Here is a 23,151-nt window from a genome sequence, read left to right as displayed (position 1 = left end):
TCATTGGCTCTAGCGGTTTTTTCCAGGATAATTATTCACATTGTCAAAAATGACCCAAAATTGAAAAGCGTTAAACGCTTTTGACTCAAATCATACGCTTTTCAATTCATTTCTGAGTATATTTCTTAATTATTTTTTGCATGTCTTCCTGTTTTACATGCCCCAGCTGATCTGTGAAAATTTATTTTTATGATTTTAGGCTTTTGAACCACAGTGGAGTTCCTTTAATTTACTGAGTCGGTTCATGAGATGTTAAGGACAGAGCAACATCTTTCACAGCCACTGGCACTGACTTATGTAGTACATGCATTCAATCTTTGACACTAAATGGAATAAATTATCACAAAGAACCAGTAAAATAAAGATTAAAAATCATCCATTTTAATTCTCTACTTGAATACTTCCTGCAACTATTCACTACTCTTACGCAAAATAATTAACCAGTCTTGAGGAGATTTTAAAACATTTGGTTTGTATTTTAATGGGTTCAATTAATGCTTGGTTGAGATTTTACATGGTTCAATATTGAAATAAAATTTTCAAAGATTTTATTTCGAGAAAAAATATGAGATGCTGTGATCTGTCACTAACAGACTTAAACTTAAGTAACTGACCTACTGATTTTAGTTTATGATTTCCCCTTTTTCCAGAATTTTCATTTTTATGTTTTTGTCATTTCAAAATAGTGCCTTTTATATACAATTGGAACTAAAAACCTTAAAATAGTGTGTGAATATAAAGTATCTTATTATTATAATAAGAATATTATTTAACTTAACATGTTATATACAAATAAGCTTAGTGTATAATATATCTAGTGAAAACTAAGAGCTATTATTTGGATAATTAATGTAAACAAAATATAAGATTTAAATAAATTCACATAAATAATTATGTATACAGTCAACCAAAACTTGTTATGCTTAAATAACTTCCTATGTTATGCGTATACATCTCACAATTATTCAAGTCAACAACTTTTGAAAGACAGTAAAATACAACTTTGCAGACTGTAACATTTGCAATTTGGCAAAACCTATTGGCTTGTGACTTCAATTTAATGCTTGACAATGTGATGACACATACATAAGAAAATGGGGAGACAAACAAGAAAAGCATAGAAATTGTCTGTCTTAATAATATGACAATTATAAACTATACATCACAATAAAGCTATTTTACAGCTTATCCTATACCAACAGTCTTGTCTGAATAAAAAGTACAAACTCCACAAGGTCACTAATTTTAATCTCATCTAACCATAAAGAGAACATACATTAATGTATTTTTTTTTTTCAACAAGCCAAGTGCATTAAATGTATGGATCATAATCATGATATATCACCACAAGGCTGCGTCTTGATGGAAAAATTATATATAAAATACATCCACTGTGTGGAAGTTATATTGCTTAACTGTATTACTGAATTTTCAAAAATATTAAATATGGTAAAGTATGGAATGAATCCCAGTATGCAAAATTTCTGTTAATAATTATAATCCTATGGTTTTATATAATATTATACACATAATAAGGAAGTTTACTTCATTACAGATAGGTGTTATAACTTTTGTTTTCTGTTTTTCCCTAAATTTGTATACTTATCCTTCAATTATCCACTAAAAACATGTAAATCAGCAAAAAAAAATTATCTTCATTTAGTAATGTGAAAATAAGTTTAATTGATTATGGAAGTCAGGCCCTAGTCATCCCATTTGCTTGTTGTATTACAAGCTTGTATTATAACAAGAAAATCAGTGATTCAAAACAGCATTTCACATCTCAATTAAACCACAAAAATATATTCCCATTCATTCATTCATAGAAAATAATCTTTTTTTAATACCAATACCAATATATATATACCAATAGCCATGTTAACTTAATTTCATACCTATTGAAATAGCACCCTTATATGTTAACATGTGATATTAATTCATAAAAAAAATCAAAAAGGAGTTAAGTTATCCAAACCATATAAGCAATAAATTTGTAATTTTGACACTGACAAATACAAGGCTAAAACAAAATGAAAATGAGATTCTAGAAACAAACCTCTGTGTTACCAACATAGCCCCCAAACATTATTTAAAGTAAAAAATCAAACAAACTTCTTTCTGGTTAAGCATTGAATTCAAATAATAATTAACAATGATAAAAACAAGAAATCTGTCCCTAGTACACTTATACCCCCATTGCATTTGCCAGTCACAATAGCTTATTTTACGTATTTATCCATATTTAAAAGGAGGTAAAGTGTTATATCAACATGTAAAAATATATATATATATAATGATAACATAATAATTTCTAAGTTTCACATACATAAGTCATTGAGTAGACAAAGATTTCACATTAAGTGTCACTGTAACCTTGACCTGATGACCTCAAAATCAGTTTATGTTTTATGCATGCAAATCAGTCATTTACTGGCCATCTCAGCAATGTCCTTATTAAGTTTGACAAACTTTGGCTTATTCCTTCTCAAGTTACTGCTCAGACATGGATTTTACATGAAGTGTCCTTGTGATTTTGACCTTTGACCTAATTACCTCAAAATCAATTAGGGTCATCTTCTAGCCATGAGCAACGTCCCTACCAAATTTGATAAATCACAGCTTATACCTTCTTAAGTTGCTAAACAAACAAAGAAAATGGGACATGTGCAAATACTGAAAGACAGACGGACAGATGTAAAGACCACCAAATCATATTATGTTTTCCGCTTTTAAAGTGTGGGCATAAAAAATTCCCTTCCAATATACTTTATTTATTTATAGGTTGTTACCCGAACCTGAATATCATTTCATTTTGGCCTAACAATATCTGAAGAAGCTGTAGCAAGTATAAATATCAAAATATAACATATCTTATTATATAAAACCCTAAATCAATAAAAATTTCTGAGTCATGACAACTTTGCTGTAAACAAAATACATGTAAATAACAAGTATAGACATACAAATATTTTCTCATACTAAAAACACAGCAAAAACAAGGATGTAAGCACAGAGTATAATCACTGTATCAAATACTACACAAGTAGCTGAAATGATGAACCTAGATAAACTTCCTAATGCACTAGTTGACAACTGTTTTATCCTTAAGTATTTCCATCTTAAGTTTTCATAGTTTCACACTGAATAAATGGTTTAATGCAATGAACAATGTTTGCAAAACAAGGAACAATTTTATTTTACTTCTTTGATATGTAGATCCTTGAATTATTGCCTTCTTTAATGAGAGTTCCAAGGGGAGTAACACAACTTCATGTTGAAAAAATAGTACTGTATGAGTTATGTCTCTTTCCTTCGTTGGATACTCTCATTGGATAATCTGGAAGAAAAAAGAAATGGAAGTTAAACAAAAATTAAATAATTGTACACAATCTTTAAGAAAAAAATACTTCAGTTTAATTTTCATATTGTTGTTAAGTTTTTTGTAACCTAAATGCTGTGTCTGCCTGGGAAACAATTCAAGGGAGATAATTTTATGCAACTAAACCATTAGTACATGTCCCTATTTCTCATATTCTCGAGGTTTCTCATATTCTTTGGATTGAGTAAAAACGGAAGGAATCCAACCTCATGACCATTTATGAAACATGTATATACGTGTACCATTAGTTTTTAAAATTTTTTATAAAATCATGTTATACTGATTGAAATTTTATTCTTAAAAACATACATGTATATCACATGCAAAATACACAACAAAAAAAACATGAAAAAAATATTTTTATTAAAAAAAATTCATGAGATCAATTCATTTTGTAACATCTATTTTACATTATAAAAGCAAAATCTTCCATGTAAAGTTTCCTTCCTCAATAATTGTAATTTCTTTGGCAAAATTATACATTTCTTGGTTCCATTTTTTACCTGACTTGGCAACAAAACCATAATTATTACAATTCTTACCCTGTTATCTTTAATTTAGAATATTTAACAAATAATGTCCCACAAATTTCATTCAGTAAATTTAATATATTTTAGCTTAGATATCTCTTATTATAGTTTTTTGCAAACAAGTTTGTCATAAAAACTGTTGTATAGTGTATGTGGTACAGTATATGTTGTACAGTATAATATTTCTGGTGATCAATTCTCACAAAGACAGTCTCATTAGAAAGAAGACACCAGTTTTAATTCTTATGATCTTAAAGATGTAATCTAGGGCATAGAATCCAATACCTTATCTGAATTATAAAGCCTCTAATGTAGGAAATACATCTGAAAGTTTGATTGGTCCTACTGGCATTGTCACCTGTGATTTAAGTTATTATTTCATCCATGAGGTTAGCCTAATGTTTTCCTTTGTGAAGAAGTTGTGTAAAACCATCTAAAGAGCTATAAAGATCTGTATTTTACAAGTTAATACACAAAATTGGGTTGGGGTCAACCTTTAATGGTTCAATCATATACTAATAGGCATTAAATCAAGTAACATTAGATTTCTTAGACTATGTGTATGATCTTTTACATATATATATTTATATTGACCAACTTTTCATTTATACTGACTATTTTTAATTCATAATGCCTAATTTTATATTGACACATTTTTTGTTTATATTGCCTAATTTACATTGACCTATTTTTATCAATATTGACCTATTTTTCTATTACATTGACCTATTTTTTGTTCAGCAATGCAAACACTACACAGACAACATTAAAGACAATGAAATAGAGATAACCTGTCATTTTTTAACATTGCCCAAGGAATGACTTAGCTTTCTATACTTTTATTTATATTATATCATAAACATATTTTACAATTTAACAATCAATAACTAAGGTTTCTCTTACATAAATATAGCAAGTTATTTATACAAGAAGAAATCAAATTACATTTTCCATTTAGTCTTCAGGGCTTGATCAGAGTGTTATTATATTTAGAAATGATATTTCTATGCTGTCATTTAGGAGAAGTTCTATACAGAGACATTTGCACAAACCACAGTATTCAATGTGTTTCTAAATATGCCAGTATTTCACTACAAAAAATATCTTTCATGTATGAAAGACCTTAAGGCAGCAATGCTTCTAGATTTATACTAATTTTCATGAAAATTTTGAAAATGTATTTAAAATTAAAATATTGTTAATTGCAAACAGCACCCACAATCCACATAAATTACCAAAAAACTATAAAAATATGCACAAAAATGATCATTACTGTGTTAGTCACACAGTAGAAATATGGTGATAAATACCACAAATCAATCAACAATCGAATATAACATGAAACATACTATTTGACTCTTGAATCTTTTTATTAAAAAAAAAAAATCTTAGTCCTTTTTTTTCAAGCTTGATTTTATTGACATATTTTGACTCATCTGGAGGCATGCAGCTATAAATATATACCTTTCTTATTACAACTCACAAACTATACTACCTGTAAAATATAACTTTACATTAACACAGAAGGGATTGACTACACTAATCACAGACCTCTTGATTCTGTTCTAATGTCACCAGCGCATGGGCATAAACAATGTTACTAGGAGTCCAAATAAAGGTTCACAAAGATGAAATTGCATCCATGTTTGTTGCTGGTAATAAAGAAAATAATGTTTTTGTAAATTTAATCCTATAATTTTTGTTGTATTATTAAAATTATAGCATATAACTTGCACATATTTTTTTTATCAGAACATCAGACCCCTCTCAACCAATCAGGTAAGAGAATTCATGTGATCACTAACAAATATTCAATGTGTGGACACTGAATTCTTTAATGTCAAGGCCATGCTTAATATACCTGATGAAAATAGCTCACAGGATTGGCAAAACATTGCACTTTGTTCTTATAACATCAATTTTTTATTCTGTAATTTCTTACTATAACTTTTAGAGACAATATTTCAGACTGCTATATATTACGAAAGATTAATATCATTATATCTACTTGGCAGTAGATCATATAGAATCTGGAGAATTGCCTTTTCTAAAAGACACCAGGTATGGTTCATATTATTCCAATAAAAGGAAATGTGAATGTTTGTAATAATAAGAAAGTCACATTCTTTTGTAAGGAAGGTCATGATTTATATATATATTACATTGACTGGTGATGATTTCAGTCAAGCCGAGGCATACATTTTCATACAAGGATTTGAGAAGTTCATTAAAGACAGCCATTTGTCATTAGCAAGAAGTTAAGGTGGTTTATGCTCTTATGCAATGGTGATATGCTTCAGCTAAAGGTATTTAGATTTGCCCTGCATACTTTACATGTTGCACTGGACCAACCATATCTAATGAACTCATTAAAACAAAACTCGGCAATTTTTACATTTTTCTCTGTTTTTATTGCTCATGTGAGAGCACCCTCATTTTCCAGATTGACTTTAATGAAAACAGTCACCCTTTTATGCAAGAAAAGGTTTATGGTTTTAGTATGATATTTCTGACTGAACATTTTGCAAGTATGGTTGTGAAAGGTTCAAATTTTTTACACAATGACAAGGCAAGGAATGACAGTTTAATGCCCTGAAGTCTTTACAGTTCCTTCTGGCTTAATAATTTCACCTATTAGAGATATCATCCTTCCACTTTCAAGAATGGTATGGTCAAAGTTTTCTTTTGTATATGCATATTTAATAATTGACATATATTATACATATTTAATAATTGACTTTGAATACCTGTACACAATGTTTAACAGATGAAGCCTGTAAAAAAAATTAAGGGATTGGCCAAGAAAATGGCTTAGTATATGCATCGGATTATGAAATCTACCTGTGTCATACTTTAATATAAAACTAAATTGTATACAAACAGATCAATATAAAGCTTGTCTGATGGGAAGTTAATGTAGATTTGACAATTAACTACAATCTTTAGCCCATAGATTACATTGCAGAAGGATGATGTAACAGTTGCAACTATATAAAAGAGACTGGATCAATATAATCTGGCATGAAAATTGAGCACAGGTATAATAAAGCAGCACAAACACTATATGATAATTGGATTCTTTTAAAATGTCAGCAGCTGGACTGGTATACAGGTGTTGTTTTTTTTTTTTTATTCAAATTTGATTAACCGCATAACACCAATCTGTTGTTTAAAGTTTTACAACAACTTGAAGAAGCTTGCTTATTTATGATATTACACATGATTTAAAACTACACAAACTGTGTGCAGCTTGATTTGAATAAAAAATGCATTATAAGCAAAAATATCTACACAAACTGTGTGCAGCTTACTTTAACAAAATGTAATGCTTAATATTAACATTAAAACTGTTACTTTGGTAACACAATTATTCTTGACACAAAAAATCTATGAAGCTTTTATTTTGTGCTAATCTGGCAAACAAAAATCTCTTCCTCAGATATAAATGGCATATTAGTAACTAATTATTTTGCTTAATTTGATTTAAAATTTGCAACCCTGAAATTTAATAATTAATTGTTACAATAAAATATAATTGAAGGTCATGATTTAAAATGCAGCTTCTAGTTATAAAATATTTGAATAAAAATATGCAATTATCACAAATACACCAATCAAAATGATAAGTATCATGATTGTAAATATTTATATAAGAATCTCTAAATTCATGATAAATAAATAATGCTTCGTATCTGACCTATGACACCTGCATGAGACCTTGACCTAAGGCCCCAGGGATCAGATTATTGCACATGACACTGTCTCACAATGGTGAACATTTTGACATATTAAATCCCTCAATGTATGTATAAGCTTTGTTACAAAAAGGTGTTTTCCTCTGACCTGCAACTGTGAACTTGATCTGGTTTATGCACAGTACAACACTACATTTCATTGTAATTTACATTTGAAGTAACACTTTATTTCTTGTGCATGTAAAAGATATACTCTGGACAAAGTCTGGACAATTCATCATCTCTGGAGACCTTGACTTTGCACAAACTGACCGGGATACTCAGTTTAATGAAAGTGACAACATTCATGATATTAAAGACTTCTAACTTGTTTGTACACACATTTTTATATTTCTATCTGTATCTGAACTCTTTCGGTAACCTTGACCACTGGGACCTATATGACACCCAGTCTCACAATGGTGTGCCAAGCAATATTAAAATCCCTTCATAGATTAAATTTTGTTCTGGACAAGCATTTTTTACTGACCTCTAAGATTGACCTTAACCTTTGACCTAGTGATTGGTTCATTTTTATGACATTTAAGGACAAAACTGAATGCACCCATCCACCGGGGGTGATCCCATAAAACAACAAATTTTTTTGTCAAGTAGGTACATTAGAAATTGAAAATATCTCATAAAATGAAAGCATTTTTACATACAATCTAAATTTCAAACGCAGTAACTTATTCATTTGTTGCATGCTGTGATTTTATTTATTCTCTAGCTCTACCTTAAAGCCACGCAAGTAAACTTTTAAACTGTGTTAATATGGACTTAAAGAGAGTGCTTGTAAAGCCTAGTCATTAAAGATTCTTTTCTCTTTGATGTAAATACCTGGCAACCTGCTGACATTTAAGAGCATTGATTCTTTAAAGAGCTTTCATTTACATTTTTATTTACAATTCTTATGAGAGTTTATACACAGTGCTGGTTCAAGTTCCTGTAAATCATGAACAATATTTTCTTGCTTAAATCAACATCAGAAACAAACAAGATTGCAAAATATTTTTTGCTTAAGAGGTCTTAAGTATATCACATGCTTGCAGTTATTAATGAAATACAATGGGCTATATATTTGGCTGTTAAAATAAAATGATATGGGACATACTTTATACAATACAATAAAATAAGTCATATGAAAAGTTGCATTGAAAAACACAACACTTAAAACAGAACTGGTCAGACTATATGGAGGTGAGGTTGTTTGGACTAGCACTAATGACAGTAGGCATAACAAGAGCTGTCGGTAGGACAGCACGCTCGACTATTCTAAGTGCTTGATAGTTAAAGAGCCTTGATAATGTTAAATTTTCTAAGTTCACAAAAGGGCTAATTTTTTTTATAAATTCATGTTATAGGCCTTAGAGAGAGTCTAATTATACAGTATTGGCTTGACTTTTTGGAACTTATGTAATGTCACAAGGGTATTTTATTGAGTATAATAATACTAATTACCTATGAATACATAAAATTGACAGAAAAGGTATTAAGATGTTTTATCAAGTAAATCACTGCTTTATTATTATGAATGCATAAAATTGTCCCAAAAAAGGCACAAACCCTTCAGTAGTTATGGAGATAACAGCTTACAAGCAAAACTTTACCATGAATTTCTAAGTTGAAAAAGGGAAGAAAAATCAGCCTAAATGCAAGATAGAATTATGGATCTTTGTCAGTGACCTACAATTCTGACCCTAATTGCATATGTGAAGTTTTCAATAAATATCTTTAATAGTTATTGAGATATGTAAAACTTGCATGTAAACATTAACCAAGAGACTAAGTAGAAAAGGGGATATGAATCAGCCTTAATGCAAGATAGAGTTATGGAACTTGGTCAGTGACATACAATTATGACCCTCAAATTATGACCCTAAGTACATGTGTAAAGTATCAAGTAAATATCTTTGAAGACCTTTAACCAAAATTTCTAAGTTTCAAAAGGGGAAAAAATTCTGCAAATATTGCAGGCAGAGTTATGAAATTTTGCAAAATGATGTACATTTTACTATAAAAAAGTATTGTAAATTTCAATTGAATATCTCAAGCAATAATTGAGATATTTGACTTTACAAAAAAACTTTAACCAAAATTTCTAAGTTTCAAAGGGGCATAATTCTGTCAATATTGTAGGCAGTGTTATCCAACTTGTCAATCTGATGTACCTTGTTACTATAAATAAGTATTGTAAGTTTCAATTGAATATCTCAAACAATAATTGAGATATTTGACTTTACAAAAAAACTTTAACCAAAATTTCTAAGTTAAAAAGGGGCATAATTCTGTCGATATTGTAGGCAGAGTTATCCAACTTGTCAATCTGGTGTATCTTATTACTATAAATAAGTATTGTAAGTTTCAATTGAATATCTCAAACAATAATTGAGATATTTGACTTTACAAAAAACTTTAACCAAAATTTCTAAGTTAAAAAGGGACATAATTCTGTCAATATTGTAGGTAGAGTTATCCAACTTGTCAATCTGATGTACCTTGTTACTATAAATAAGTATTGTAAGTTTCAATTGAATATCTCAAGCAATAATTGAGATATTTGACTTTACAAAAAACTTTAACCAACGCAGACGCGGACGCCGACGCGGACGCCGACGCCGGGGCGACTACAATAGCTCTCATATTCTTCGAATAGTCGAGCTAAAAACAAGTCATTATTTTTACAAGCACTTTAAGGGTAAATGAGACAATGCCTGATTGTAGTTGTCATCTCAAAAATTTCTTCTTGATAGAATTATTCTCTTCTCCCTAAAATAAATCACAGACTGATACGACTTCTTGACCACTGTCTGCCAAGACTGACCATTACAATAAAGTAAGTGTCTATCATTATAGGAATTAATGTAGACTAGGGTTATGAACTTGTGACAGAGATAATCAATTTCCTATAGCACTCTGTTATAAGATTTCTGTTTAAAGCAAACCATTGATGCTTCTGTTTTACTTGTATCAGTCCTTTCCCAGGTTAGTTCTTGCTTGCCCAATACGGTTTATGTTATCAAAGGCTTAAAGGTCCAAGATGGATATTATTTTTTTCAGAGATCATAATATTAATGTTTTCTAAGCTTAACTTGCCTAAAATCCTTCCATGTTTTGTTTGCAAAGATCATGTTATGTTTTCAAAGACAATTCATGTTTGCCTAAACTTGCCTAAAGACAATTTATGTTTCATGATTGGTAGTGGCTTTTTTGCCAAACAAGCTTTCATTCAAATAGCCATATCATCATAGCTGTCATTGATACATCATGTTTTAAAACTTTCAGTACAACAAAATTAAAGAACAAAATATTCATTATTTAATGCAATATCAGTGTAAAACTTGGGTGCTTTTACATGTATATTTAATATATTAATATATAGTTTTATTTCTATGCCAAGTAAAGTATGCAATGTTGCAAGGGAAGTTGAGGCAAACGTATTCTATATTACTAATGTCACAACCATATTCTATATTACTAATGGCACAACCATATTCTATATTACTAACGGCACAACCATATTCTATATTACTAACAGCACAACCATATTCGATATTACTTTTAGCACAACCATATTCTTTATTACTAACAAGACTCTATTCATTCCTTAATGTAATTTATCAATGTACTTCCAGTCCTGTTACAATACAAAAGCCAAATTTCTAATCCAATCCTACATATATTTCCACTACCCTTGTTAACTCTTCTTCAATACAAAAGATCATTTTTACCTAATTTGGCGGCCCAATTCCCTTTTGTAACTGACCATTCTAATATGGATAATAACTTTCCCAGAAACCAACAAGCTGGAAACCAACTATCATTCTCTAACATGTACTAATTATCTTTCCTAGATGTTGTTTTCCTTCTTTTATAAATTACGTAATCTAATATTAGTTAGATCTCTCAGGAGGATGTATTGTTTGCCCTCAAAGAAACTAGTTGCTCAGATCTGTAAGCTTTAGACAAGATTACATTTCCACATCAAGAAAGATTTTGTAAAGATGTAATTTCAAATTGGAAGATTTTCTCTCACTTTTTTACTCATAAGAATTTAATCAGTATGAGATATTTGTTTGCACCATGTTGTTATAACATGTTATAAGACATTATTGCATAAAGATATTCAGTTAATTAACTGTGGATTCCGATCAAGTTGACAAAAATATGTGCCAGAAGAACTTAATTAAACCATAACAAGAAATAGAAAGACACAACTTTGTTTGCCATTGATTTTAAATGTTTATCTTTTTATACCCAAAAATTGTTAGCAAAGAACTTGATTTTGTCCTGCATGCTTTGAAAGCGTGAGTCTGCCGGCAGCAATTACATATACCGTTTGACCTGTGCAGAACAAGTACATCTAGCACATCTGTATTGTCTGATCATGGTCTGCACTGTTCACAATTCAGTTAGTAAATATTTTGAAATTTTCTCATAAAAGATGAATGGTTTTGTTGAACAAGTCAATTTATTATAAGATATTTAGCAAGGTAAGGTTTTTAATTTTATGAGCAGACTACCATGATATTCAAGTTGGCCAAGTACTGGTAGGAGAATAAAAAGTTCCCCTTATTTTCATAATATGAAAACACACTTCTAAATTACAACAACAATATGCTTAATGTTTACCATGTTTACATGCTTTAACATATGTAGTGACATGAATAAATATAAATAATTTATCTTATTCTCAATGGAATTCGATCTTTTAACTTTCTGTTTGTTTATTTATTCTGATGTGTGAAAATAATCTCATTATTTGCTTAAAAGAAAGCTTCCAACAAGATCTATGAATGTTTAAAAAACAAGTCTTATAGTTTTTCTCATCAGAAAATTATTCTGAAACATATGAAAAGTTTTCTAAAATTATTTATTGCATCAACAGTGATATATCGAAACAGTTTTAACAGTGGATTGAATTTATATGTACTTGTACTTGTAATAAAATGTTATCACTTTGGCAATTTCAGTCTTTTTTTACACTCAATGTATATCAAATTATCAGTGAAGTTTATAATCTATATCATTAAAATAATGTATTCCGAGCTGCTTTAACAAGATTTTGTTTATCGTCACACAGATTGTATATAGAAACCAGCAGATGGCATAAACCGCATCCGATTCCAAGGAATGAACGCAAATGTATCTTATGTAACACACTAGAAGACGAATTTCATTTTCTTTTAGAATGCGAATTATATAAAGATTTAAGAATAAGATATATAAAACAATATTTTCGAAAAAGACCGAACATTCCAAAGTTTGTTGAACTTCTTTCCAGCGACCAAAAGCAAATAAATACCAATCTTGCGATATACTTATTTAAAGCCATGGAACGCCGTAGCATAGTTTTATTTTAAATGTGAGTCACTTTTCTCCACAAAATATATTTTTACATTTTTCTCTTGTGGAAGACTCTATTTTGATATATTAAATAATATTATTGTATGCATGTGCATGTGTGTGTGTGTGTGTGTGCGTGCGTGTCCGAAGTTGAATACTCATGTATACTTTCTGTATTTTTCAAAATCTTATTGACGATGACTATAATAGGTGTATAACTGTTTGAAAATTTGAGAAGATTTACATAAAAGCATTTATATTTTATTGATTGATACTGTTGTTTCACCAATTGCCTCTTATAGTTTGCAAAATGATAATGATTGCATGCAGTGATGATTGATATTTTTTACGATTACATACATTTATGATGATTTATATAGAGTTGGACCGTAACTGATTATTTTGTAAAAAACCCTTGTATTATGTGTTTGTATATAATTGTACTCACAGGCATTTGCCTTTTGTTCAATAAAATTATTCATTCATTTAGTCTCAATTTTCATGCAAAAACAGTCAAGTACAACTTAATATTCAGTATGACTTTCATTTTCTACGGTATCTATATTGCAACAGTTCCAATTTTGTAAACCTTCACCATCACTCAAACAAACAAAAAAGCCAGACTTTGTCAAAGGGCCAAGACCTTCTATCATTCTTCAATGTTATTAAGGATTGATACATTACATCTATTTTATACATCAGCCCAGCATTAAATGAATACAAGTTTACAGGAGGAACCCTGACATTATAAACTATCACCCTCTATAATATTGATGTATTGGTTATCAGTCATTGGAAAATATCCAACAATTGTTTACAAGAGTAAAAAGTTGATCATATCTATCTAAGCAGGGGGCTTCTGTCCTCGGAATTCACCCAGGAAATAAACTGTGTTTAATGGTTAGATAATAGCATGGAATCACATTTCCTTGGCAGAGTAATAAAGGATACACATTGTAGGAAATCTGTCTTATATATGGAACTTAATCATAATAAACAAAGGTAACACGTGGCCAAAGTTCATATCATATCTCCTGCTTTACTATTTGTCTTAAATGTAGAAAAAGAATTACTAACTTTAATTTTTTTTCAAATAAAGACCATGGCTTTTATGTGAGTTTAGGAAAGTATTCTTACTTTTACAGCTAATCTAAGGTTAAATACACAAGTTAAGTATCTAATAAACCTCAAACTAGCAAGTTCTGTAAGGTCCTATTCTAAAATGGGGTTTAAATGCATTGTTCTTAGAAATGTACCTGTTTTGGATATAATCAAGTATTTATGTTATTTTTTTTTTTTGAGAAATAAATGTGACAATCAAACTGAATTATAGGTGCAACTTTAAAATACTGAAGACCAATCAATTTCCAAAGTTTTGTTTTATCTGTCATCAACAACAATTAAAGTTGACATTTAAAGTAAAAGAGTAAATAAGTAGGCACAGAAAAAATATTAAAAATCATTTAAATTTACAAACCAAACTCTCCATTACATTAAGATTATTTTGCATGAAATGATATCATTGGAATATATAGTATGATCCAAACATGGTATCAAGATGCAGTTTCCCCCAAGTCTGCATATGTCAAGAAGAATGTCTGTGGAAATGAGAGAAAGGGATTCGCTATAAACATTTCTGTATAGATTTGGATAGAAAGTAATGGTTTGCACCTGGCAGACATGATTGGTGAAGAGGGATCAGAGAATAGTGTAAATCCCACATATTGTGGCACCCGCATTTTGGCACTACTTGTTGACTGTGTATACAGATGACATTGCAATTTATTCAGCTTGACATTTACTGCACTGTACACTATATGAACAGTTACACACACTTACACAATTACAGACTTCACTATGTTACATTTGACACTAAAAGCCATGCCAATTGAGCATCATTATCGGCCAACAAAGTTCTTGACAGACTGATGTTTTTTATTGACTGTCTGGAATGAGTCCAAAAGACGGTTAAGATAATCTGAACAAGTACTCAACCGATCTGTATTTGCCGTTAATTATTGATTGAACATTTTGCATCATGCAACACTATCAGAAATCAGAGTCCAGGAAAACGTGATTCCCCACAATATCTTAACTGAATCACTTTAACAATTAAGGAATATGGATCACTGGCAGTAATTTATATTGGCTTTTGTCAGGCTATTCTGTCTTACTTTGGTGCTACAGACACAATAAAGACATTTTTGCTAACAACAGCCTGAGAGTGTTTGGTCACTGAACATTGGATTATTTGGTTGACCATATCTGCAATGCCCCTGAAGAGGAAGGATATGGATACATTGTAACAGCTGCCCTATTTAGAGGCAATCCTAGTTCTTTAACATGCCCTGAGTGTATAGCAATGGGACCTTCAAGGTCTCAAGTGAAAGAATATTAGTATTGTTAGCAGTGGAGCAGGTTTATAGAACCTACCACCCTTGAATTATTAGTCCAGCTTGTTACTGCTGGGCCACAGATCTGCTCTGTTTGACAAGCTGGTGGTGGCAGTTTTACTTTCCAGTTCATAACTAAGCAACTTTGAATTCACCAGAGCTCAGTTCAGCCAAAGTTAAATTTTATTTCATTATTCCTTGGCAGGTTGTTAAGCAGTTTACCAGAATAGATGCCTTTACTTTTGCATGGAACTGCTATTACTTCTGTACATGCCAGATGATCAATCTCAACCAATGTGCAAAGGGAAATTGAATCTGCTGGACCAAAAAGAAAGCTCTTATATCCTGAGTATCTTAGCAAAATGACATCTTTTCCAATCCTTATACAGCTTAAACCAATCAATATATACAAAACAAAAGTAAAACACCAGAGGATAATGAACTTATTGAATATAAAATATAAGACCCCAACCATTAAATAAAATATATAGCTGTTTGATAGCATCATCTCTAATATTAATGACATTAAACAAGATGATAATTCTTTAAATAATTGTAATTGGCAATAAATAAAGAGTAAAAAGCTAAAAATATGAAAAAAGATTGTGCTACAGTTCACAATAATCTTCAGACTTATTGATAAATCCATGGCATCACTTGTGCAAAACTGACTCGTCATTATGATCGAATTTCATAAAGAAAAATACTTGAGAGCACTATCCTGTATCCTTAAAAACACTGTTTAATACATCAATATTTCATTATCAAACTCATCAGAAACCTTATCAGTCTGTAAGATTACAGATCACATCTCGCCAGCGGACAAAAAACAACCCCATGAAAACATCAACGATGATGCAATTCCTTCTCCAGGTTTATACATCAACAAAGGTGCGATTTTATGATTATGTTTTTCAATCTTAAGATAACATTTACAAACACGTTTTGTAAAATGCAGAGGTGGAAGATAATCGTTTCTTGATTGAAAATTCACTATCACAAACAAACCAGACTTCTGTAAAGTGCATCAAAAAAAAAACTTACGCTATCATTGGATCTGGCGTTTGGTTGGCAAAAGACTTATTCTCATTTACCACAGTTCTGTAGAGATTAAAAGATCAACTAGAAACATAAAATAGTAAAAAACAACATTTTTTGTAGGAAGAAAATAATTTCAATGTCAAACTTCCTAAAAAGTAAACATTTCAACAAAAGTCAGGAAGTTTTAGAAAAAGAAGTTGTCATACTTGACCAAAGCACTAGTAAAAGTGCAGTATCATCTGCAGGATTGCGCACACAATAAAAGGATTTATCACGAATCAGTACTTAAGCATTAATATCGTTTGACTTTTTTAATATTTATACAAAGAACAGGATTTATTATGAAAAGGTACAAACGATAATGTCCATTAAAATTTTCATCCAAAATTGAAATACCAACAATCAATCATCAGATTCAGGAAAGAAAATAAAAGTTTAGACTTTCATGGAGATATTAATTTAAAAAAAAGTACAAATAAGATACAACTGAAAACACAATCTTCCGAGAAACAAACTAATATTTCATGTCATTACTCAGTTGTGTAGGAGGACTAGACAACAGGCTTGAAAAGTACAAGTAAATCAGCATCAAAGATAGAAGGATGGTTTTCAAACCATGAACATTTAATCATTATCACAAAAATAATATTTTTTATATATTTATTATCAGAAATGCATTTTTTATGATGCAAAAAATGCACTTTTAAATATATTAAGATATCACCTGCAATTCTTCAGACAAAATGATAATACACTTTTTTCAGTAGATTAACTCCACTAAAAAGTTTAATATTATAATGCCACCAATATTGTCAAGAAAGCCTGACCATAAACTTACAGTAAAGCTGGAGTGGCCAGTAACAGTTATGATTGTGACAAACAAGAGCTGTCACAGGAGACAGCGAAGCTCGACTAATAAAATATTGGACACAGTAAGGAAGACAAAACTATTAAAGAAAAATCAATTATGTATAATTATGTATAAAGTTATAGTAAAAAAAAACATTTGTTAACACAAATTTTAAGTTCAAGGTGGAATAATTCTGAAAATAGTCACACTACAGTTATGAACCTTGCCACACAACATGTGTGTAATGATAAGAAATATATATTTGAAGTTTGAAGTATATACCTTAAAAGTAAAGAAGTTATAATATTTTTTTTAAAAAAATCCTAAGTTCAAAGACAGATAAATCTGAAAATATTGCATCAAGAGTTATGAGCATTGTCACATAAGATGTAATTGATGATAAGGAATAAGTATTTGAAGTTTGAGGTAGATACCTTTAAAAATAAAAAAGTTATAGTAAAAAAAAACAATTTTCAAGTAAAAAATCTAAGTTTATGGGGAGATAATTCTTGCAATATTGTTGCTAGAGTTATGAACCTTGTCACATAACATGTGGTTTCATGTGGTTAATGATAAGGTACATATAAAATGTAACAAAAAAAACCATTAAAATACGGTTACTTGAAATCCATGTGAAATTACCAGGTACTTGTGGACTGTTCCAAATTAACAGGATAAATAGGTTTTGTGCATGTATGTATAGTTTGATAAAATACATGAAATTATATGTGTCCAGAGACATAGATAATATCTCTACATATCTGATGTGTCACATAAATGGGCAGCAAGAAATATATCCCCAATATATAATCTTGGTATTTGGCAATAAAAATGGTATGCTCATATTTTAATAACACAACATATAATCTTTACAATAGTCCTGAACTGACTGGTTTACTAACTGGTGTAGTATTTTGTCATCATAGAATTTATTAATTTTGGTAACTAAATACAAGTCCAACAAATTCTAAGCTGGACTGGTCCACTATAAAAATTTAGCTTTACTGATTTCCTTATACCTGGAATATTTCTGTAACACTTTCAGACAGAAAGTTCACAGAAAGCATATGGGTACATATCACAATGATTTATATCCCTGAAGGCTTGAAGAAGACATTATCATCTGTTGGAATCTACCTGAATCACAGGGTAATCAATATTTTAATAACCTTTAATGACTCCATTCCAGGTTGAGGCAGTGTCTTGGTGCAAGTATATCAATTATTGTCAGTTTTTCACTTATGACCTTGTGCATATCTTCTTTCTTTTTTATTCTGTCCCACTTTCTTTGAAAGATAATTGTGGATTTTATTGAGCCAATTGGAAAAGACTGAATTTAATCCATATTGTGTCAGATTGTCTAGAAATAAGATAAGAAATGAGAACAATATGTCTGTCAGCATCTGTTGAACATGCAATAAATCTTGATATATTTGACATTTCAAGGGTGCATATATTATACATCACACTGAAGGTAAAAGAAAATCAAATACCACCAAGATATGAAACTACTTCATTTTTTTTTTCAAATGACAGACGACAGACTTTACAGATTAGTAAATTATCTGCAATATGTACTAGCAATGAAAATATGCACTTTTATTTTTCCGTTTTACTCAAATAATTATTATTAGGATTCTTAAGTATTATGGGGTAAGAGGAAGGGAAAGGATGGGTGGGAGGTGGGTGTCAGTGAAAGGATGGGGTTATGAGTAAGTATAGAAGAACCAATAATCTTCCTTTAGCTTGCCAGATAACACTTTTTATACAACATATTTTTAAATCAGAATGCTGGTGTCGAATTCTCAAAGTTAAGTTCATGGACTACAATTAAAAGTTGTTCCTAAATTACAACATATATACAAAGTTAATTCAGATTTAGGATTCACCCCATTTTAAGAACTTGCTACCTTAAACACAAAAACATTGATTAATTTTGTACATAATGCAAATTATGAATTTAAATCATGTCTTCCAATTACAGATCTTTTCAATATTTAATGCTCCTGTCAGAGATATGTCATACAAGCATGGAAGAAGGCAGTTTTCTTTATACATACATAAATAATCTATATCATTAATAGCAGTATGCAAATCTAATTTGTTAATTTCAAATTTTTCAATCAATAATCTCTTTAAGTTAATGCATTGAATCCTAATTTATGTGCTTTGATTATTTCAGCACAGTATCAGCACTTTAATTGCTAACTCTAATCTGATTATGGTAATGAAAACAACCCGGTGTTCAGTGATGAATGCATTCTTCATATTATTGATGAAAACCAATGGGAATATTGGAGCAAAGTCAGCAAATTCTTTTTTATTTTAAAGTTGCTGAATTATGCACTTTGTAACATTTTAAAAATGCCAAGGCAGCTTTCAGTATATAAAAAGTATGGAAATTTAACATCATTGAACAGATATATTAAAATTAAATTAGTATATAAGGAAAAAAATCAGTAGTTTTTAAACAGTTCTATTGCAGGTGCCAGGACCCTAGACAGTTTTATTTTAGATTTCAGACTCTCTTCTCAGATCCAATCAATACTTTGACTGAAGCCATTACAAGTGAATTTTTCCAAAAAAAGAAGAGAATTATCAACCAGGCAGACAAATATAATGAAAAATGTAGTACTTTACTAGCATTTAAACTTGATTTTACTAAACTAAGCACTATATAAACTTGAACAAAAATCTGAACAAAATACTGATTTTGAAACAACAGACTGGAAAAAGCCATTTTGACAATTAATTTCATTAACATTATTGTTATTGTCACGTCGCTGTTTGAGAGAATTCCCTCTCGTGACATTAACAACAAGCATATTGTTTGTCATACTTACTGTCATAGCAGGGTTTCTGAATCTTCATTGTTTGGCAAGTAATTACTATCCAGGGAATCAAAGTCATTGTCATACTCAAACTCAGTCTGCGCAATATTATTACGTTTGTACATGTACGAGTTTGTAAAAGGTTTTGCTGAATTATGTGTAGAGTCTTCTTCATTGTTTGAGTCACGGTCAACGTCCGTAATATTTCCGCACATTTCCGATAATTCCCGGGCACTGCATTGTGGGGTATCTACTGGAATGGTATTATTAAATCGGGAATAGTCTATCTGGTATTGTCCGTTTTCTTTTTGGAATGTCACAAGGCGCTCAAACCTGTGACCCCAGAGTATTTCACCCGGAAGGTATGAGCTTCTTGCCTGAGTTGTCATACCCGTTGACTCGACAATACCCTCAAGAATGACAATAAATTCAAACTGCTCTTTGTGCAAATCTTCTGGGGACATTTCCCAAAATGGAGAGCTTTCCGTTATTTTATGAACTATTATCACAGGCCAGACTAAAAATAACCTATCTTGACCTTCATTAAATCCCAAGTCTACATCAAACTGATACAATGGTAACACTTCCCCTTCTTTCGTTATTTTTTTCTTAATCACTACGCCTCGTATATGAGCTTCTACGATATGCGATTTTCTCATGTCACCAACACGGAACAATAAACACATTTCACCATCTTGTTTGCATATACAAGCATTCTTGCTAAACATTAGTGTTTCTGCACGCTTTTTTGGCCTTGAAAGTTTTGCAAAAACAATCCCTGTCATCATGGCCTGACATATCACACCAAAACATGACTGTAACATCATTAAAATAATTGCTTCAGTGCATTCCTCTGTGGTATGTCTAGAACCGTAACCTATTGTATGTTGCGTTTCTATGGAAAATAAAATAGCAGAAACAAAAGACTTAATTTCAACAACACAAGGTTTCCAATCTTTATCGGCTAGATTTTCCTCGTCTAAATCACCATGAGAAAAACATATGAGCCACCATATAAGTGCAAAAATAAGCCAACTGAATGTAAATGCTAAAGTAAAAACTAACAAATTGTATCTCCATTGAATATCAACTAATGTGGTAAAAATGTCTGCAAGATAACGTCTCCTTCTTTTCCGAATATTTGCTTGTGTAATGTTTACTTCACCATTTTTATAAACTAAACGCCTTCTCATACGCTTTGAATAATGTCTGTCTGCTCTCCTTGATACTAAACTACTTTTACTAACAGGTGGATTACTTTTAGCAACAAATTCTGCAAACGACTCCTGTGACCTCCTTTCTGGTTCTGTGTTGTATTTCTGGTGCCCACTTTCAAGTAAGTCTGGTTCCCCACTGGCAATGCCATTAGGGGGACCAGTTGTAGGATATCCATAACCTGTTTCCATAACAACCATTTGAAATAGCCGCCAAATCAGGCCAAGCGCATGTTCTATGCCGGTTTCCTTGAGATCTCTGTATGCGACTGGATCCACTTTTGTTTCAATACAAGTCTTGTTCTTGGTGAAAGGTAAATTGGATGATCATCTTGACATTCTGTCTGAAAATATATACAAATATTTCAATAACATACTGTAATTATATAAATGATGAAGTGCAATACAAAATTATCACCTCAACAGATCATACATGTAAAGATGTATTTAGAAAAGTTTATGTTGACCCGTTTTTCAAGAAAACATGTTTTGATTCAGACTAACAACATTTCTTTTAAAGAACACATTTTGTGAGGTTCTGTAATATATGGACTGAATTAATGTAACATGGATGTAGCTTTGTGATCACGGTGACTGATATAAGAGCTGATTTAACAAGAGCTGTCCATAAGACAGTGCACACAACTCTCACATTGCTTGACTGTCAATGAAAGTAAGAAAAGTGGCATAACTCTTGAAAAAAGGTTACTAAAAAGGTAGTTATGGAACCTATGCCCATCATTTTAGATTATCACATAGTACAAGTGTGTAAAGTATCAATCCATTCTTTTCAGAAGTTTAAGAGTACCAACTTGCTTGCAAAAACTTTACCAAAGTGTGTCTGTGATGCCAACGCCAGGATGAGTACAATAGCTCTACCTATTCCTTGAAAAGTCAAGCTAAAATCAATCTATATTAATAGTTATGGAGATGAATACAAGCATTTATTTTGAATAAGAAACATAAAGAACATGCTTTAAAACATTAAAGAATAAAATTACACAGACAAGACACTTAGAATATTGACTTGTTTGTTTCTTTTGAGAAATAAAACAACAATTAATGGCTTACAATACAATAAGGTTAATATGCAATTTTCAAACTGACAAAGAAAATTTTTCACATGCCCATTAGAACAGTAGCAGTACTATAATTGCAATATGTCAATATTTCTTAATTTACCACAGTTCCTGCTGCATACAGATTAACTGACAAAACTGTCTGATGGGGTTTGAAAAAAAAAATGTTATATCTATTATAGCATATCGTTTTGATATTTCACACTTCTTTAAAAGACATCCCTTTCACACTTTAATTAATTAACTTTCACAAACAATGCATGTTTACTGGCGGTTCGGGATTGACACTGAAGTCTTCATCAAGATCGCAATTAGCAAGCGAAGAGAAACTATAAAGCACAGCATAAAACCGGTTTTTTCCTCAAAGGAAGAATTCATTTCATGTGCAAACATTTCCATGCAAGCATTCCTTGGATGTTGATGAAGCAACAATCTATATTTTTTGCTTGGAACAAGAGGTATTGAGCCAAGAAAATAATAGAATAATAACAAGAAACAATTTCCAGCAATATTTACAATAGAACCAAAGTAATTGTTTCATTTGTAACAAAGCGCAAAATCAATAATATTTCTGACCGCAAATCTATTAAATTGGCAAGAAATAAAAACAATCTATGTGTATATCATAGATCTACCCCACTTTAACCATGGTATTTAACAATAATTATGAATGACATCAATCCATGCTTAATTAACAAATAAGTTACAGGTATAAATAATTACCTATAAAACGATACAAATAGAAATAAATAGT

The 23,151-nt window shown here is 30.6% G+C and overlaps 1 protein-coding gene across 2 annotated transcripts in view; it reads right to left on the bottom strand.

Annotated features, from left to right (window-relative positions):
• Positions 1-1,693: 1,693 nt before the first annotated feature.
• Positions 1,694-23,151, bottom strand: part of LOC132736759 (G protein-activated inward rectifier potassium channel 3-like) — a 43,749-nt gene continuing 22,291 nt past the window's right edge. For both annotated transcript variants that reach the window (XM_060723965.1, XM_060723966.1), the window contains 2 exons: positions 20,117-21,662; positions 1,694-3,337 (listed from right to left, as the gene is read on the bottom strand). In XM_060723965.1, the coding sequence (XP_060579948.1) occupies positions 20,119-21,519 (1,401 nt within the window). In that variant the 5' untranslated portion in view covers positions 21,520-21,662 and the 3' untranslated portion in view covers positions 1,694-3,337; positions 20,117-20,118. The remainder of the gene's footprint in view (positions 3,338-20,116; positions 21,663-23,151) is intronic.

Source organism: Ruditapes philippinarum, unplaced genomic scaffold (assembly GCF_026571515.1).
Source record: "Ruditapes philippinarum isolate M1 unplaced genomic scaffold, ASM2657151v2 ctg1457_1_1_1_1, whole genome shotgun sequence".
Lineage (NCBI taxonomy): Eukaryota > Metazoa > Mollusca > Bivalvia > Venerida > Veneridae > Ruditapes > Ruditapes philippinarum.
This window is presented reverse-complemented; position numbering and strand designations above follow the sequence as displayed.